Source organism: Candoia aspera, chromosome 4 (assembly GCF_035149785.1).
Source record: "Candoia aspera isolate rCanAsp1 chromosome 4, rCanAsp1.hap2, whole genome shotgun sequence".
Classification (NCBI taxonomy): domain Eukaryota; kingdom Metazoa; phylum Chordata; class Lepidosauria; order Squamata; family Boidae; genus Candoia; species Candoia aspera.
In genome coordinates this window covers 97,677,162-97,693,583 of record NC_086156.1, presented here as the reverse complement: position 1 = coordinate 97,693,583, position 16,422 = coordinate 97,677,162, and the positions used below count along the sequence as shown (strand labels likewise).

General features: G+C 42.2%; 1 protein-coding gene, 1 long non-coding RNA gene and 1 other non-coding gene across 3 annotated transcripts; 2 read left to right on the top strand and 1 right to left on the bottom strand.

Moving 5' to 3' along the window:
* The first annotated feature begins 380 nt into the window (after positions 1-380).
* LOC134495583 (uncharacterized) lies at positions 381-3,555 on the top strand. Its single transcript, XR_010067832.1, has 4 exons — positions 381-498; positions 1,584-1,910; positions 2,281-2,397; positions 2,572-3,555. It is a non-coding gene; the product is annotated as an uncharacterized LOC134495583 (long non-coding RNA).
* Positions 1,085-1,174, top strand: LOC134498142 (small nucleolar RNA SNORD88). The gene has a single exon (XR_010068008.1). It is a non-coding gene; the product is annotated as a small nucleolar RNA SNORD88 (small nucleolar RNA).
* A 1,109-nt stretch (positions 3,556-4,664) lies between the features above and the next one.
* On the bottom strand, positions 4,665-14,131 carry LOC134495582 (testicular acid phosphatase homolog). Its single transcript, XM_063301104.1, has 11 exons — positions 14,081-14,131; positions 12,595-12,690; positions 12,330-12,416; positions 11,111-11,248; positions 9,154-9,252; positions 7,823-7,918; positions 7,606-7,738; positions 6,873-6,955; positions 5,870-5,976; positions 4,960-5,129; positions 4,665-4,871 (listed from the first exon to the last, which is right to left on the bottom strand). Exons 1-11 carry the CDS (start codon positions 14,129-14,131, stop codon positions 4,786-4,788), a joined length of 1,146 nt encoding a protein of 381 aa, XP_063157174.1. The 3' UTR covers positions 4,665-4,785.
* Positions 14,132-16,422: the final 2,291 nt, after the last annotated feature.

Genomic DNA, 16,422 nt, shown 5'->3' with positions numbered 1-16,422 from the left:
AAAATTAGGTAAGGGAAACCGTGCCTTAAGAGCATACACTAGTTGTTTTGGACTTTAAAGTAACTGGTTAAATTTTTACCCCAATCGGTTGGGTGAATCCAGCCTGGGGGTTAAATTATGGTTCGATGTGGCATTCCAACACAGAAAGCTGGGTTATTAAATTACCATGGTCAAGATGATTATTAGAGTGTTAGACAAACCGTACCACAGAGCAATGTGCTCCTCATCAACTCCCAGAAATGCTCTGCTGAGTACTACCAGCGGATTGGGTGCAGATTGTGCCACTACTAAGAAGAAATTGAGAGCGCACAGAAAGCTCCCTTCACGTTGTTATGAATTGGAAAAAAACTTTAAGATATTAATACACCAGAAAGGAAAGGAACTCCTAGTCATTACTAATAAATGCTTCTCTGTACAAAGATTCTAAAACCTTTTGGGATTTAATTTCCAGGGTTTTCACTGCTCCTTCGGTCCCAGATTCTGTAAACCTCTCACTTGGTAAGTGTCACTTTACTGGGTTTGGGGGGAAAAAGCTTCTTTGGGGCTTACTAGTGGGTTGGTGGTAGAAAGATGAGCTGTGTAAAAGGTAATATATCTGATTTTTACTTCTTGCCACTGGCCCAGCATATTAGTTATATTCTGGGCTGTGCCTGTTATTTATGCAGGGAGATAGGGAGGCCTAGGGCTCTTGGCTAGAACTGTGGAGTAATGGAGAGTTATCTGCCAAATAGAGGAGTCCTTGCCAAATTGGGATGCACTTAACTGCTGGGTTGGGGAGGAAAGTAAGTCATAAGACCTCTAGAGCAGTGTTTCTCAAACTTGGCTGTTTTAAAATGAGTGGACTTCAACTCCCAGAATTCCCCAGCCAGCACAGCTGGCTGGGGAATTCTGGAAGTTGAAGTCCATGCCTTAAAAGGGCCAAGGTTGCAGAGAGGCGGGGCATAAGTACAAAAGGGCCACGTGCTTTTTTCCAGACTAAGCAGCTGGAAATTGTATTAGGCATCTTTTCCTCTTTCCTTTGGAGATGGAAGTGACTGGGGTGGGAGTGTTGATGTGTATAGATGAGAAGAGAGTGGCAACAGGGTTCCTCCAATGATGTTAGCACTGGGCACAGACTACTATGATGATGACAGTGCCCCCCTTGCCTTTGACATCTTGGGGGACTGAGGAACAGAATCCTGGCCTGCCTGTTTAGAGAATTTATGATGATGGAGGAATCTCCTGGGAGTGCTTGATTGCTGGGGGTGGGGTGTGATGGTAGGGAAATGCTAGCATTTGCCTCAACAGCTAAGCTAGCTAAAAGTAGGTGTCTCCCTCTATATGTACACTCACCAAGAGTGTGTGTGTGGGGGGGCAACATACATGCCCATTTAATGGATGGATCTTCCTGGTGTAATGGGAAAGGTCAAGCAGCAGGCAAAAAAAACCCCTGCCTTGTCCCCCAAATGATTCAATTGTGAGTGTCTTGAGTGGTATATACAGTGAGGGGGACATGTCCGAAAGACTAATTTTTGCTTTAATATAACTTTGTGAAAGTTACCTACTTAACTTGCCCCCCCCCCATGTCTCCTTTAATTTTGCAGATGCGATGATACTAGATACTGGAAACAGGAAATTAATATTAAACCACAGGCAGATGCAACTAGACAGAAGTTTCTGCAAGTGGAAGGCATGAGGACATTCTGTATATGGAATGGTGGGGTAAAGGACCAGCAGGAGAGTTGGGTTTGAATCATGATATTGTTGCCCAAAAAGAAGCTTTCAAAGGGAAGAAGCACACAGAACAGTAGAGGAAGATGACTCAGCGTTTTGCCTCCTTGGGTGGACTGGCCTGTTGGTTCCTTCCTTTCCCGGGTACCCCTTCTCTACTTGACCGTGCTTTTGAGAGACTGAGGGCCTTGTAGTGGAAGGTGAGGTTGTAACTTTCAAATGCAGAAAGGAAGAAGTCCATGTTAGAAACATCTTCGAAGGCTTTTTCCCATGCTCTGTTTCCATCTTCTGCCCCTTCTCCCTTCCCTTAGAATAGGGTGCTGAGTTTTATAATCACTGAGATTATAACTTTAGATACTGAATTCTATAACCATTTATTTTATTCAGTGGGCAAAAAGCTCCTGTCAATACCCCCGGGAGATGTATGAAATAAAAGTAAACAGATGCACCCTAGGCACAACATTGAGTTATCACTTGTTCTTCTGTTCCACTTAGAGATGGTATACTGTAGAGAATTGGAATTTAAAGTACATTCTTAGTGATTTCTAACTTGGGTATCTTTATTCATAGGTGAAGATGAAATGATACACAATGCCAACATTCTATGGTTGCTGGCAGGCTTAGTGTGAGCCAGGCTATTCTGGAATTCATGCAGTGTGGCCTACTAGGATCCTTAAAAGGCTGTTGGTAAGTAATTATGTTCTGTGAAGGTGGTTAGTAAGTTTCACTATATAGTCTACCCCAGTTTGGTGCCTATCAAATGTATGGGAGTTGAAATCTAACTTATCTGGGGACGCTTGATTGGGGATGGCTGGCCAAACTTGTGATGCTCGTGTATTTTGTTTTACTTGTTTCATTCAGCCTGGGCCAAATTGCCTGTCCACTTTTCAGCGGGAGCACAGAAGATGCCTAAGTGGAGGATCATCTTCACCAGGAAGAAATGCAACTCAGAAATTTTCCTGGATCTACTGTTTGGGTTGAGTGGGGGAGGGATTTGGCATTGTTTATCCATTATGCACCCTATTGTTTTTTTTATGCAGAAGTGACAGGCTTACTTCTCAGAGCTGATTAGAAGGCTGTGGGAGGTTTAATTGAAGTGCTTATTGGCTGATGTGTGCTGAAATTGCAAAGGGCGGTCCCAGCTATTGCTGAAAAATACTTCCTGCTTGTGATGCCTTCAGACTCCAGGAGCAGCATCACCCCCCCCCCCCATCTGAGTAAATGTTTGCTGGTAGTGCTGGTGCAAGGCATGTCTTTTTAAAAGGAGTTACTTTCTGACCCCACCCTTCAACTGCCCTATCCCTGCTCCTGGTAGTAGTTGGAGAGGAAGAGTATCTTAGGAAAAGGGTAGCCTTCATTGGAGATCTGTGCAGCTTGCTTAGAGCATTCTGGGGAGCAGGTCTGCCTAGTACGATACGATGCAGTTGGTTGTGAATCCCTGCTGTGGGTGCTGCTGAGAGCTGGATCAAACAGTCCCAGGCAGCCAAGTTCAGTGGTTGGGAAAGGAACAGCAGAAATCTGTTATACAGAGTGGGGAATGTTTGACTTGTAGGAAAACGTAGCAATTACACTTTTGGAAGGTGATCTTGGGCCTTTTATTTCATTAAATTTAGTATAGCTGCCCTGAAAGGGAAAAGAACTCAAGTGATGTTGTTTTCAAGGGTATTGTATTTCCATACAGTTGGGTGTTGGCAACCTTTTCTGTTCCCAGGAGTTCTTGGATGGTCTAAGAGTACCTTGCTGGCCCTGTGAGAGAACATGGTTGTCTCTTGGGAGTTCATGGCACCTGCCAGCACTAGTCATCAAATGAAATACTACAATAAAATACACTATTTTTGTACCACTTGTCCTTGCAAACAGAAACTTACTGGCTTTAAATGGAGGGGGTGGAGTTGGTTATTCCTATGCTGACAAGAATAAATAATAAAGTGTCCACAATGGTGAGTCTTGTGTAATGGGAAAGTAGCAGCTGCCTTTGGTGCTGTGATGTTGGTGTAGCTGCACCATTATGTGACAGTGGATAACCCTGCCTTTGAGGTGCTTTGGTGCCCTTTGCTTCTAAGCGTGCCTTATGTCAAGTAGACCCAAGAACCTGATCTTTGAAATGCCCCCCCTCCCCCCAGTGTGGGCCCCTTACTGATAGGAAACTCTATGGCTCTCTGAGGAGGTGGGTGAATCTGGCTTGTCTTACTCCATTGGGTGCAGTGCAGCACTCCTAGCTGAGTTTTACACAACACGCTTAACAGAATTACAGGTCCTGTGCAGTGCATTCTTTGAATCTGGTGACCCAGTCAGTACTGCAGTAAAAGGGGCAGTTTTAACCCCAAACTACTTAGTAAAATGTTCCTTCCTGGTAAGCATGTTGTGTAAAGCTAAAAATCCAACTTAGCTGCTGGGTGGTGAGAAACTCTCCCCAAGGACATGAGATAGTTATAGCAGTGCAAGCTGTGCCTTTGAGGAAACGCAGCTGAGTCTCGGGGCCCAGGACACACTTCCCAAACTGCTGAGTGCAGCTTTTTAACAAGTGCCAAAAGACACGACATAATGAAGCTGTGCCTGTGTCTGGTGCAGGGTTCATGGGATGTTGGGCAAGACTGCGGGGAGTAGGTGGGGACAATAGTCCTTTACCCAGCTAGTATGATAGTGTATTAAAATGAATCCTAATTGGGTTAGGCGCCCAAACACTGCTAAAAGTAGGCAGCCTTTACTAGGGATCTCAAAACCATGCCATGGAAGTGATGAGTAGAGTTAAACTGCATGGTTGTGCCGCAATTTAACACGATGCATTTTGGTGTGAGCTCTTTGCATTTTCCTAATAACATCATGTGCTGGATTCACTGCTGCTCATTCCTGCTGGTGTTGACCTCCGAGCAGTTGTTGGTTAGGAGCTGCCTGGGGCAAAGTCTATGTCGGCTCCCTCCTTGCCACAACTCCCAATTATAATGCTGGCTGAGGAGCAAGAGGTGGGCGCAAGTCAGAGATGGCTGCATTGCACCACATTTTTAAGAATACAAAAAGGCAGTTTGCGTCTTACTCCGTGAGGGTTGGATGGTTGCCATTTAGCTTATCTTCGTATCACCTTCTCCAATACAAGATGCCCATGCCAATCAGTGCCACACTTAGTAGACCTACTGCTGCAGTCAGTGCTATTACAGTGCGCCCTGCAAATAGAATAATTGGATCAGGCCTAAATACTTTCAGTCAACTACCTCTGTGCCAGGGAGGGGGAGGTGGAAGATCTCTTGTTACCTGGACCCCTCTGAGGGTTTTGGCATTCTGCATCCCAGTCCTCTGGGACAACTGTATGGGTGAGATGAATGAAGAGTGGCAATGGGCAAGGTGTGGGGCAGCCAGGCAGAGCCAGCACATGGGGCTGCTGGTTGCTCCTGTTGCGGTAGAACATGGCAACACTGAAAGAGCTGAAATGTGAAAATTAAAAAGCTTAGTAGTACTCTGGAATCTGCTTTACCTCCTTATGTACCTGCCAGAAGATACATTTGCTGCTTTTTTTGTTTGTTTGCACAATCCTTGAAAAAGTTCACGTTCTGCCACCTCAGCCTCTCTCCGTCAAGATACTACAGTCTCACTGATGCGTCAGCAACTAAATTTGCTGACGGGTCATTTGAAGGCAGCCAGCTCTGCTACAAGGGAACGGCTTGGAAGTGTGCAATTGATGCAACGTCTGATCTGGGAGGGATACCATAACAAAGGAAGAGCAGAATGAAATGACAAAATGGAAATGAGCTTGATTTAGAATCTTTCGAGTCTAAGAGTATCGTCTTGAGTTCGGGGGGTGCAAAAATTTCCATTTTAATATACCAGTGAACTAGTAATTATGGGAAGCCGGAAGTTAAATCCTTTTTTTTTTTTTTTTTTTTGGTATAGCATACTGCCCAGTTAAGCTCCTTTAAAGACTGTCCGGACACCTTTGCAAGCTGGAAGATGATTTTGGTTTGTAAAATAAATCCAACCAACTGATCTGCCCAGCTTCAGGTTCTATGGTCCAACATCCACAAGGTTTTGTATATGTTCAGCCTTCTCAAGCTTCTAACTGGGGATCCTAAGAATCGTCATGAATGTGGTGGAGAACAATGAACCATGTCTGCATCTTGGTGGTTGCAAAAGGAAGACCGGTCCATCCTCCTCTTGTTACACTTACTTATTGCTTTCTCGGTAGAATTCAAATCCGTGACAAGCTGCATAGGGTGGTGGATGGCCATTGTAAACGCCTAGGGCTCCCTGCAGAGCAATCAAGGTGCTGTCATGCTAAAGAAAATGAGCAGAAATTATTAGTCAGTGTGTCATTTACATAATTAGAGTATACTAGAACATGCCATCTTCCCAGATTCCTCATGTCCCTGATCTCCCTTCCTATCCTGATCCTTTAATACAATTTGGTATATTGAATTGTACTTGATGTACCATCAGGGCAGGATTTTGTAGCAGAATGCCAGGGCCCTACTCACAAAGAGAACTTAACCCATGTGGAAGGAAATGAAATGCTATGTGTTGCCGTTGTTTTCAAAGCGAAGAAAGGTATGTAAGTCCAGAGAGGGTCAAAAATTCGGTAACTTTTCTGCAGGTTGTATTCACTTTGGTCTTTCATTGGCAATTATAATTATTTTCACGGTTGCTTGTTTGTCTTACCTGTCCAAAATCACCATGGTGAGGTGGGTGGCCATATACATTTGAAATAAATAAATATTTAATATTTGATTCAGGGAGCATGATTGGGTTTGATGGTATTGGTGTTTCCTTTGCTTATTTTAAACTATGGTGGCAGTCCAGCTTGGGTAGGAGGGAGGAGAGGCTCCATCTATTTCTAATAAGCCCTGAAGTTTTGCCCTAACAGCAGTTCAATGCAGCAGCTGGAATTTTCAAGATTGTGGAAAAATTCTGCCCTAAAGCAAATCTGTGCCGCTGGTAATAATAGCTGCAGAGAGAGGAGAAGATTGCTCTAGACCAGTGTTTCTCAACCTCCAACTTCAAGTTGGGTGGACTTCAACTCCCAAAATTCTCCAGCTGGCTGGGGAATTCTGGGAGTTGAAGTCCACCTGTTTTAAAGTTGCTGAGGTTGAGAAACACTGCTCTGGACTCTCTGAATTACAGTATCCCATCTTCCAAAGTAGATCTTTGCAGTTGTAAGGAACAGGATAACTTACAGCAGAATACATTATCATCTTAAGAGGCAGATCTTGGCACACAATTTTGGAAAAGTTGCTCAAAATAGCACCCAGCAGCAACCCTGCAGAAAGGAAAATATGCTGATAGATGATACACCAAAGTGTATGTGACATTCAGGAAAGCACAATACTGAAATGTACTGAGAAGAAAGCTTACAGCGTACAGAACTACAGTCTTGCACCAGAAAGTACACTAAAGCTTGGAAAGGAAGTTGAAGGGGTCCTAATCAACATCAAGCACTGGTTTTGTTTTGGCATGTTAAATAGCAATTCGTGCCACATGGTGGTACTGTCAAGTTAACTTTATATTTGAAGGGTAGCTGCTGGGCATCAAAGTGCAGAATTCCCAATGTGATTGAGGATTGTAGGAATTTTAGGCTATTCCTTGCTAGTGAGTAATAGCATCACTGTAGCGTCATTCGGCCATCATTGTGGATAGAAAACCTGTCCTTACGGCTGTTAATTTGGCACAATGCTGGCTGGGGAATTCTGGGAGTTGAAGTCCACATATCTCTGCTCTAGAAGATGCTACACATTGCTCATGGGGAAATGTGCTACGCTCAGCATAAGTTCCAACTGCTATACACTTTGTACTTTCCATCATTATGTTCAGACTGCCCTGCCTTTACTTTTCAACTTAGCAATGCAGCATTTACCATATACTGCTAAGTCTTGATTCCAAACACAGCAAATAACTCAAATTTAATTGTACCTCCAGTGAATCGAGCCTTCTCCCGGGCAGCATGCATTCCCACATGGGCTTCAATATTAAACACTTCGATCTCGGAGAGAGTTGCCAGAACCTGTGGTGTAGCCCAGCTAGGCAAAGTCATGTTATGGGTTTTCTATGTGGAAAATGAAAAAACGCAAAGGAGGAAAGGTTATCATGACTGAAATTGAGCTTCATGTAACATAATGCAGTAACTTACCTGACAGAAGAGTGTGTCATACACCTTCCAAAGGCCTCTCAGGGTCATCTGTTCAGATTTAAGTCCCGTATAATTAGCCATCTTTTTCATAAAGCCCTGCAAGAGGGGAAAGCATAAATAATTTACTGAAGTACTCAAGCTTCACTGTGCTTAATTAATTTCAGCCTTAATTAATCCTGCATGCTGACGTGCATTTGTTTCAAATCTTCAGAGTGAACCTATGCAGGCATGGACTATTTAGGTCCAAACATTCTGGGGGAGAGGTACGATTGTTTTCCCAAGCCTAGATCTGCTCAGCAGCGGTTCCTCATTGTAGGAGTAACAGAGGCCAATTTCAGAAATCACTACATCAAATCCGGGTCTTAGTCTGGACTGATTCACTTGGTGGCTCGGGAGACAGGTTTTCACACAGCCTGATCAAACTTCATGCTACTATCCCTATCTGAGACGTTACAGTTGTGCCACAAAGCGCTTGAAATTTGAAAATGGTTTTTCAACAAGGACAGATGACATATTGAGCCCATTCTGTCTGCACTGAAGTAATCCTACTCTGGCCCTGTTCTATATCCCATCTAGGATAAGCCATGTGTAAATTAGTATGCAGTAGATTGCTTTTGGGACAGTGATGGTTCAAAAGAAACATTTCTACTTTTAAAAAGCTTAACGTTAGGTTGTCCCCTTTTAATGCCAAACTAAAAATCTTCCTCTGCCAATCAATCTCTAATCCTTTCTATATGTGGATTTTTTTTTCTTCCTAGCGTTTTCCTGCTAGGTTCCACTTTAGGATCAACTGAATGTTGATCCATTGGTTGCGACAGGAATTGACAGACTGGCTTGTTGCCCAAGCCTGACACTGTGGTCTGAGAGAGAGTGACTGGCCCCAAATCACCCAGCCAGTGATTGATTGATTCCTGAGGCTAAGTGAATGTATTCTGAAGAACTCTTCCAGACTTTTGTTTTCAGGACTTGTTCATAAAATAGCACACTGGTTTAATAGGCATTCAATCTATCTAGGAAATTCAGAGACTGCAGCTGTGAGGGTAGTCAAGGAACAAAATCTCAATTCACTAAATTATTTTAATGATTCCTTGGGGAAAACTAGGATAATTAATAATTGTATGAAATCATGATCACTTTCTAGATGTAATTATGACCAAAAAATGTTGGTGATAGAATGGATCAAGTATTCTACAAAACCACATATTCTACAACTGGTAGAAGGTTAAATTGGCTTTACCCATCCAGCGACATCTTTCTATATATTGGATTGTGGGGATTCCTGGAAGGTGGCTTTAAATTATTCTGATTTTCTTAGCCCTCTTCCACCATACCTTCCATGTTTCCAATTTAGCTTGATAGCTTGGCAAATTAATAGTCTCTTCCATCAATTGTTGATATCGTTGGCAGGTTCTGGTTGGTGGTTTTAAAAGCTGGGAATAGAAATAGGGAATATAGAGAATTAGATCATTTGTCCCAGGTTTAAACTATTAGATTGTACTTCGCTGTCAGAGAAATCAGGAGCTTTGACTAAATACTGCTAAATCTTCCACATGTTCATTCTTAGTCCAGTTCATATTTTATCCCCAAACCATTCAGTACAGAGATTTGAATGGCAAATTTGCAATTACCAAAATCAAATCCAGTTTTAAAATCTTATTAAAGTTTCACTGTTCTAGTAATTTTGTGCTAGCATTTGATTCAGTAGCTATGAAAAAAGCAACATGCAGAGCTGCAGACAAATAGACTTAAGAGACAAGGTGTGAGTCCGGTCAGGGTCTGTGGAACAGAATAAATATTTAGCAATGAGACAGGAATCATACAGATTAAAACTTGCTCCCATACATTTATAATTTACCATTATAATTTTCAAGACTTCCAGGGAAGCATATGAAATAAAAATAAACAAAATTATGATATTAAAGCTAGGATTGTCATATTTAAACTTTCTAAAAGGAAGATACTCTTCTGGAATGTGTGTTTTTCATGTGATGCAAAGGGTATAGATTTATTTATTTGTTCTTTTTATTGTTAGTCCTCTATTCCATCTCCTTTAGTGTGCATTCTTTTTTTTTTCAAACCCTAAAGTGGTAGGACCAAAGGAACACATCATTAGTAACTGGCCTGAAACTTTTTTTTTTCTAAACAGGAAGTACTCTAAGGCCAAATCATGAAATATGTGCAAATGATGAATGAAAGTTAACTGGTGCAAAAGCTGGTTTTATTTCACTTTTCATTCTTTTACTCCTGAGCAATACATCCAGAGGCACAGGAGTATATGTGTGGGGGTGTCAAAAAAAGAGTCAAGATGGTGCACAACCATACAATCAAAACCCCACTCCTTTTTAATGTATGTCACACATACAGGGGTTCAATCACAGCTATCCTCTTCGCTTTTTTGACCCTCTCTGCAGATGCTCCTGCATCCAAACAATGAGAAAGCAACAGGTTTTACCTCTATGGAAGCAGTTTTCCCCTAAATCCTAATTAAAATATACAGTATGTTGAAATAATGGTGGAGAGCTACTGCCACAGAAACAGTGTGAGAATAAAACTTCTCTGTGATCAGCATTTCTTTCAAATCAACAAGAAATCTTTATTGCAGTCCTATATCTCTCTTTTATGATAAACCAGTGTTTGTTTCCAGGTGGAACTAAATTTCTACCATAGCCCTGTGTAGAAAAATAATGACCCTGGATACTTTAGGGCCAAATAAAAATGAACATTTATAATCACAATTTATCCTAATTTTATTTATTGTTAGATTTATGTCCTGCCTTTCAAACAGAAGATCCAGGCAGCATACATAGAACTCCATCCTCTTGTTTTCTCCCATAACAAAATTATTGTGAAGAAGGTCAGGGTAAGAGAGATTGACTGTCCCAAAGTCACTAGCGGGTCGTATTCTAAAATAACACATTCTTCCCATGTATGGCACTGGCCAGGTTCTCATTCAGTCAAATTGCTTAAAAGTGCACTGGGAGTGTTTATTTTATGTCTGCTGAACCTTTCCATTAGCAAATGGCATTCCAGGCTGTTACCCATTTGCCAAACTTTTGGATCCATATCTTGTAATCCATATTATAATTAATTTTTAAACAATCATCCTGTGAATTTAACTCTTTAAAAAGCTGCATATTTATACTTTTTTGGGTAAACTCCCTCTCTACTGTTCCAAATGTAATTTCACTGAAATGTTCCTTGCAAGGTATCATGAACAGCCCTATAAAGGGGGTGGGGGATGGAAAACACTTAGTGGGGCACCCAAGGATACAAGTTTCATCCACTTACTTTGTCATACTTAGTAGGCACAGTGTGGATGGGAACAGGCTTCCAAGCAATCTCTGGATTTGAATTTGGATAGAGTCCCATCAGGTTGGCTTGGGCACTCATGATGGTTCGGTCATAATCAGTGCTGCGGACGTAGATCTGAAGCAGGGGATAATCATGCAGTGAGTTACTGTATATTGGCTGCAAGGCAGCCAAAACATTGATGTTCCAAATATAAGCATAGCCTCTCTTGGGGAACACAATTCCAGCCTCAACAGAACTGGGGGAAGCTGGCATCTGTGCCTTAATCGAAGAAATGACTGTTGCTGGTGTATGTGGCAAAACCATGAAAGGATGGTTATAATGGAAGTTGCTGCAGGACATTAGCACTATTCACATATATTATTAGCTATATTTAAATCCTTTGGTACAAATGCTTAAGGCAGTATACATCACTAATGCTCCCTCCTCCTGTTTCTTCCTTCAATAACCCTGTGGAGTTGGTTGGGCTGAGAAAGAGTGCCTGACCCAGAGTCACCCAGTTATCCACCCGGTTATCTTCATACCTGCGTGGGATGGGCTAGAACCTGGGTCTCCCCCATGTCAGTCCAACTCCTTAGTCATTACACCGCACTGTATGTGTGCATGCATGCATTCTAGAACTCCCTTCTTATTTTGTAACTTAATTGTACAGCCTCTCTGAACATGAACTAAGAACTATTATTAAGCCAATTCTGTGCTGATAAACTAACTAAGTGAGGGAAGAGACGGATACTGACTATTTAGGTTTTATGTGACAAATCAGAGGTAATGCAGCCCTATAGCCCTTACAACCCATATGTACTGGTTACTCCCTTCCATGAATCTGACCTTGATCTACATATTTAATGGAGGATTTTCTGCAAATGCCATCGTCTCCTGACATGGAGCCTGTGGCAACTTGTGGGAGTAAAAAGAGAAATCGGTGGAAAGTTTCCTCACAATTTTTAGAATGACTTCTCAGGGAACTTTGGTCCTAGATTAAGATGTTTTGGTTTTCACAGATATACACAAAGACACCCACTCACAAACTTAAAAGGCTGAGCAAGACTATGGTTATGGCTTGCCTTCATTGTTGGTGCTGTTTATTTTTAATTATTATTTGTCTCCCATGTTTATGGTTGCATTCAGTTTGTTTGTTGCCCTGAGAGTTCAGAGGAGCTGAATTATGTTGACAGATGTATTATTAAAGAAAGATTACTTCCTGTGGTTTGTAGGAGGTGCTCAAAAACCCAGCGTATCTCTTCTGGAGGAATTGCCCCAGAGCCTTCTGCTGCAAAATGCCCACCTGCAACAGGTGAAAGAGCAAATATCAAAATCCTGCCCTCCAAAATAGGGTTGTCTGGGGTTCCAGTGTAAAGCAGGACAAGCCTAAGCTGGCATGAAGCGAGGATGTCATTTGCCCCCTCTTCCGCATGCAGGCACACAATGCAGTAACAACAATTAAAATTCAGCCCTGACCGTACCTCACTCAGCTGCTGGAAACCGTGTGGCCAAGCTGCTGCTTTGTGGGGATCTGTGGGATAGGTGCCCAGGGGAGATCGGTCACCATGGCGATACACCTGAGAAAGGAGGAGTTGCGGGATCAGCACATACAGACAACCAAGTTGTTTTCTCTTTGACTCTAAGGTTGGGCTCACATAACCCACTTTGCCCTAAACCAGGGTCAGTAAAGCACTGTTCATCCAACATATGATGCCCAAATCGGTAAACTGGGTTATGGTTTAGCATGAGTGGTCTTGTTTACACAACGTGCCAAGGCAATAGGTGGGTTCCCATAATATGCTGAACCACAAGCTATCCAACCCCATTTTCGCCTAGCCAAGCAAGTTGTGTAAACCCACCTAGGAGACAAAGGGCTCCTCGTGTTACCAGTCAGAAGGCGTCATGAAGTACTTCCACCTTTTCTTCCTAAACAGATTTTCTCTGGAAAGAATGATGGAAGAAGTGGAGGGAAAGTGAGAGAAGTACAAATGGGGGACTGTGATATCTGGCCTCATCCATAAGGTTCAGAAATAAGAGAATAAGACACCTTGATCCACAAGACATGGACTTCTTAAAGAAGTAAGAACCCTCTCGACCCACAAATACAAAATGGGTTCTACTGTAATTTATCTTTCATATTAGATCCATGTTCTCTCTCTCTCTTTCTCACACACATACACACACTTCTTTTTCCTCCCCCTTCTGGCTTTCTTTTTCATACTTTCTTCTTTCTGTGGACGATTGCTGTAATACTGCTGATGAATCAGGGTATAATCCAAAACCAGGATTGTTTCTAAGGTATCCTAAACTGGCATGGAAAGAAAATAGCAGCAGACCCTTAAGAAGTAGGCTTGTTTTCCAGCAGCATTACAGAATAAAAATATATACAGAAACATTCTTCTAGACCTCATTATAAATCATGCGCATAAGTATATATTATAGCTTCTGTCGTTATAAAACCTCTCCTTCTGAAGTAGAGTATATTTCACTTCTCTCTATCACTTGCACAACACTGATTTTTGCTTTCCTTTTTTTATGCAACTAGCCAGGAATAAGTGGAGACATGACAAAGTAATCATATACAGTATTTTTTAGAACTTCGTGTTAGGCAGTCTCTAAACCAATCAACATGGTGCCCCTTTACCAGATCTGACTCCATACAATCCAAGACATAGATCTCTACCTCTTGCACCTGAGATCCAATTGATCCCATCCCAAGAACCAAATGATTCCCAATCCCTGGCTGCATGATGGCCTGAATAGACCAGCCTTCTCTTCCAACAGGATGTTCTCCATTGCTGCTAGACTCTGCTCTCACTGTCTCCAGCCAGCTTGCCTTTGGCTATCCTGGTGGAGAAAGTGATTGCTTTTTAGTCCTCACATATCTGGGAGAAGGCTGGTCCAAGCCATCTTGTTTGGCCAGAGACCCAGGGATTCCTAGCTTGCCCATTGTTCCAGTCTGTGTACCAGTGTAACGAAGTGGAGTGTCCTTTCTTGGGCAGCTGAGAGAAGCAGCATCTCCAGGAGAAGAATCCAACCTGGGAACCTCATGGTCTTGAGTGGGATGCCCCCCGTAAACACAGTTGTTAGGAGGAGAAGAGCAAGGGCTCCCATTATATAGGTCTAGCTTCAAAGGAACCTTGTAATTATCTTGGTTTTTCCTGCTGACAGATTTAACAGGTGCCCCACCACAGAGCATGGGGGTGGGGTGGGGAATTGTTCTATCTCAGTAATGGTGCTTTCCCCATCCATCTCACATCTTCTCATCACCTTTAAAACTACTTCTTTGTGGACAGCGGGGGCCAGGGGGAGGATTATTCTCCATGATTACAAATCTCAGCCAAGACATTACGTCTTACATTCTCAAGCTGAAGAGAAAGGTCAAGCGTGTGGTAACTGGTAGCTATACTTGTTTCAGGTTGAGCTCTTCCCCTATTAGCAGTTGCATGACTGAGCCAATTTCAGAGGATGATGTTTGAAGATGCACCAAAGTGCCTGATGGAATTCTGCTTATTTCCCAGAAAGTTTAGGCACAGCTGCTTTTCAGAAGTTGCCTGATAAAAGTTCAGAGTGTGGGCTGACAGGAACCAACAAATCAAACTTTTATCAGGAAATGACAAACATGGTTTGTTTGAAAGTTCTGTTTCTGTAGCGATTACATTACAGACAGAAATCCAGCAGGTGAAACTGCCTCTGTCCTGCACAGCTAGGGGAACCAGGCAACTGTTCTCAGCTTCTAATGAATCATTAGTTTGAAGGCACATTAGAGATAATCTAATCTAATCTAATCCAATCCCCTGCTCAGTGCAGGATCTACTAGTGTTTCTCAACCTTGCCAACTTTAAGATGGCTAGGGAATTCTGGGAATTGAGGTCCACACATCTTAAAGTTGCCAACATTGAGAAATACTATATGAGAGTGTCTCCAACCAATGACCATCCAGTCTCTGTCTGAAAGCTTCTCACCATTTCATGTGGCAACCTTCTTCACAAATGGGTCCAACTGGTTTTCAGGGAGTATTAAAGCTATTTTCTGAATTAGATGCCATCCAGATATACTGTACTATTGCTGTATCATGGGGGAATATAGACAAACACACTTAGAGAACATTAAATACAGGGGAACCACAGGATGAGTTGGCTTTCATTAACTTAATAGGTCAGTAGAATGAATAAATGCAGGCAGTTGAAATGATGTGCATAGATATCCCCTTAACATTTGATCCCAGTGTTATCTTGACTTCCATTCTGCAAGATCAAATCTTTGAAGAGAGATGGTGGTGAAGAAATACAACTCAAATCTGCCTGGATCCAGGTTCTAGATTCATTTTGAATCTAAACCTGCCATGATCAAGATAAATATTTTTTTCTATTCTTGAAATCAGTTCCTGAAATAGCTATTGATTGGCTTCAAATCAAAAGGCCAATGCCTGGCCAGCAAATAGTCGACCTATCCAGCTCCCCACATAAGTGGGCAGGGCATGAGTTTCTGCACAGAATGATAAAAGTACAGATATCCCAGAACAAATTCATGTTCATTTAAACATTATACAACAAATGAGCTGACCAGTTGGACATGGTCCACCAGACACAGAATTCAGATGTTTATAATACAGAATGTGAAGCTACTTTGATGCTTTTCTTTAAAAGTGGAACTTCAGAGTATATGTTAACCATACTTTTTCACAGTGGCTTGGTTGAGAGATCTTAAAATGCTAGATTCATTTGCTTTTTTGGTTCACATTGAAGTAGTAGCAAGGCAAGAGTGTTGGATTTAAAATAATTGTCTTTGTGGTATTTCTGAAACTCTAATCTGGGTGGCAAAGCCCTGAACACCTTACTGTATGAATGACAACATATCTTTCGCGAATAGTGACCATTAGGGCACTTAGAAGATAAGAGGGTGGGTATTAGACAGAGCAGTGGTTTGTGTTTTAATTGCTGGTTAGCAAAACTTCTGGGAGAATCTGAGCCACAATCTGCTGTGAGAGCAAAGCTGCCAAACATCAAAGCAAATCTTGGAAATAAGTCTTGGAAACTAGTCATGGGCATATTCAGTAAGGATCTATCCATGTACGTATAATGACATCCATCCATCATTAAAGATGCCACTGACGACTACCTAAGGCGTCGTATATTTGTGTATGTCATAATCCAGGGTTTTCAGTAGTTATGCTCCTGGCTCTAGCTTCCTACATCACAAGCTTCACTTTGCGGCAAATATCTGACCATCTGAACTAGAGGCTTTGAAGGTACCATCTAGATCACTGTACCACCTTTCCTAGAAACTCGGGGTTCTTCTAAATGGAT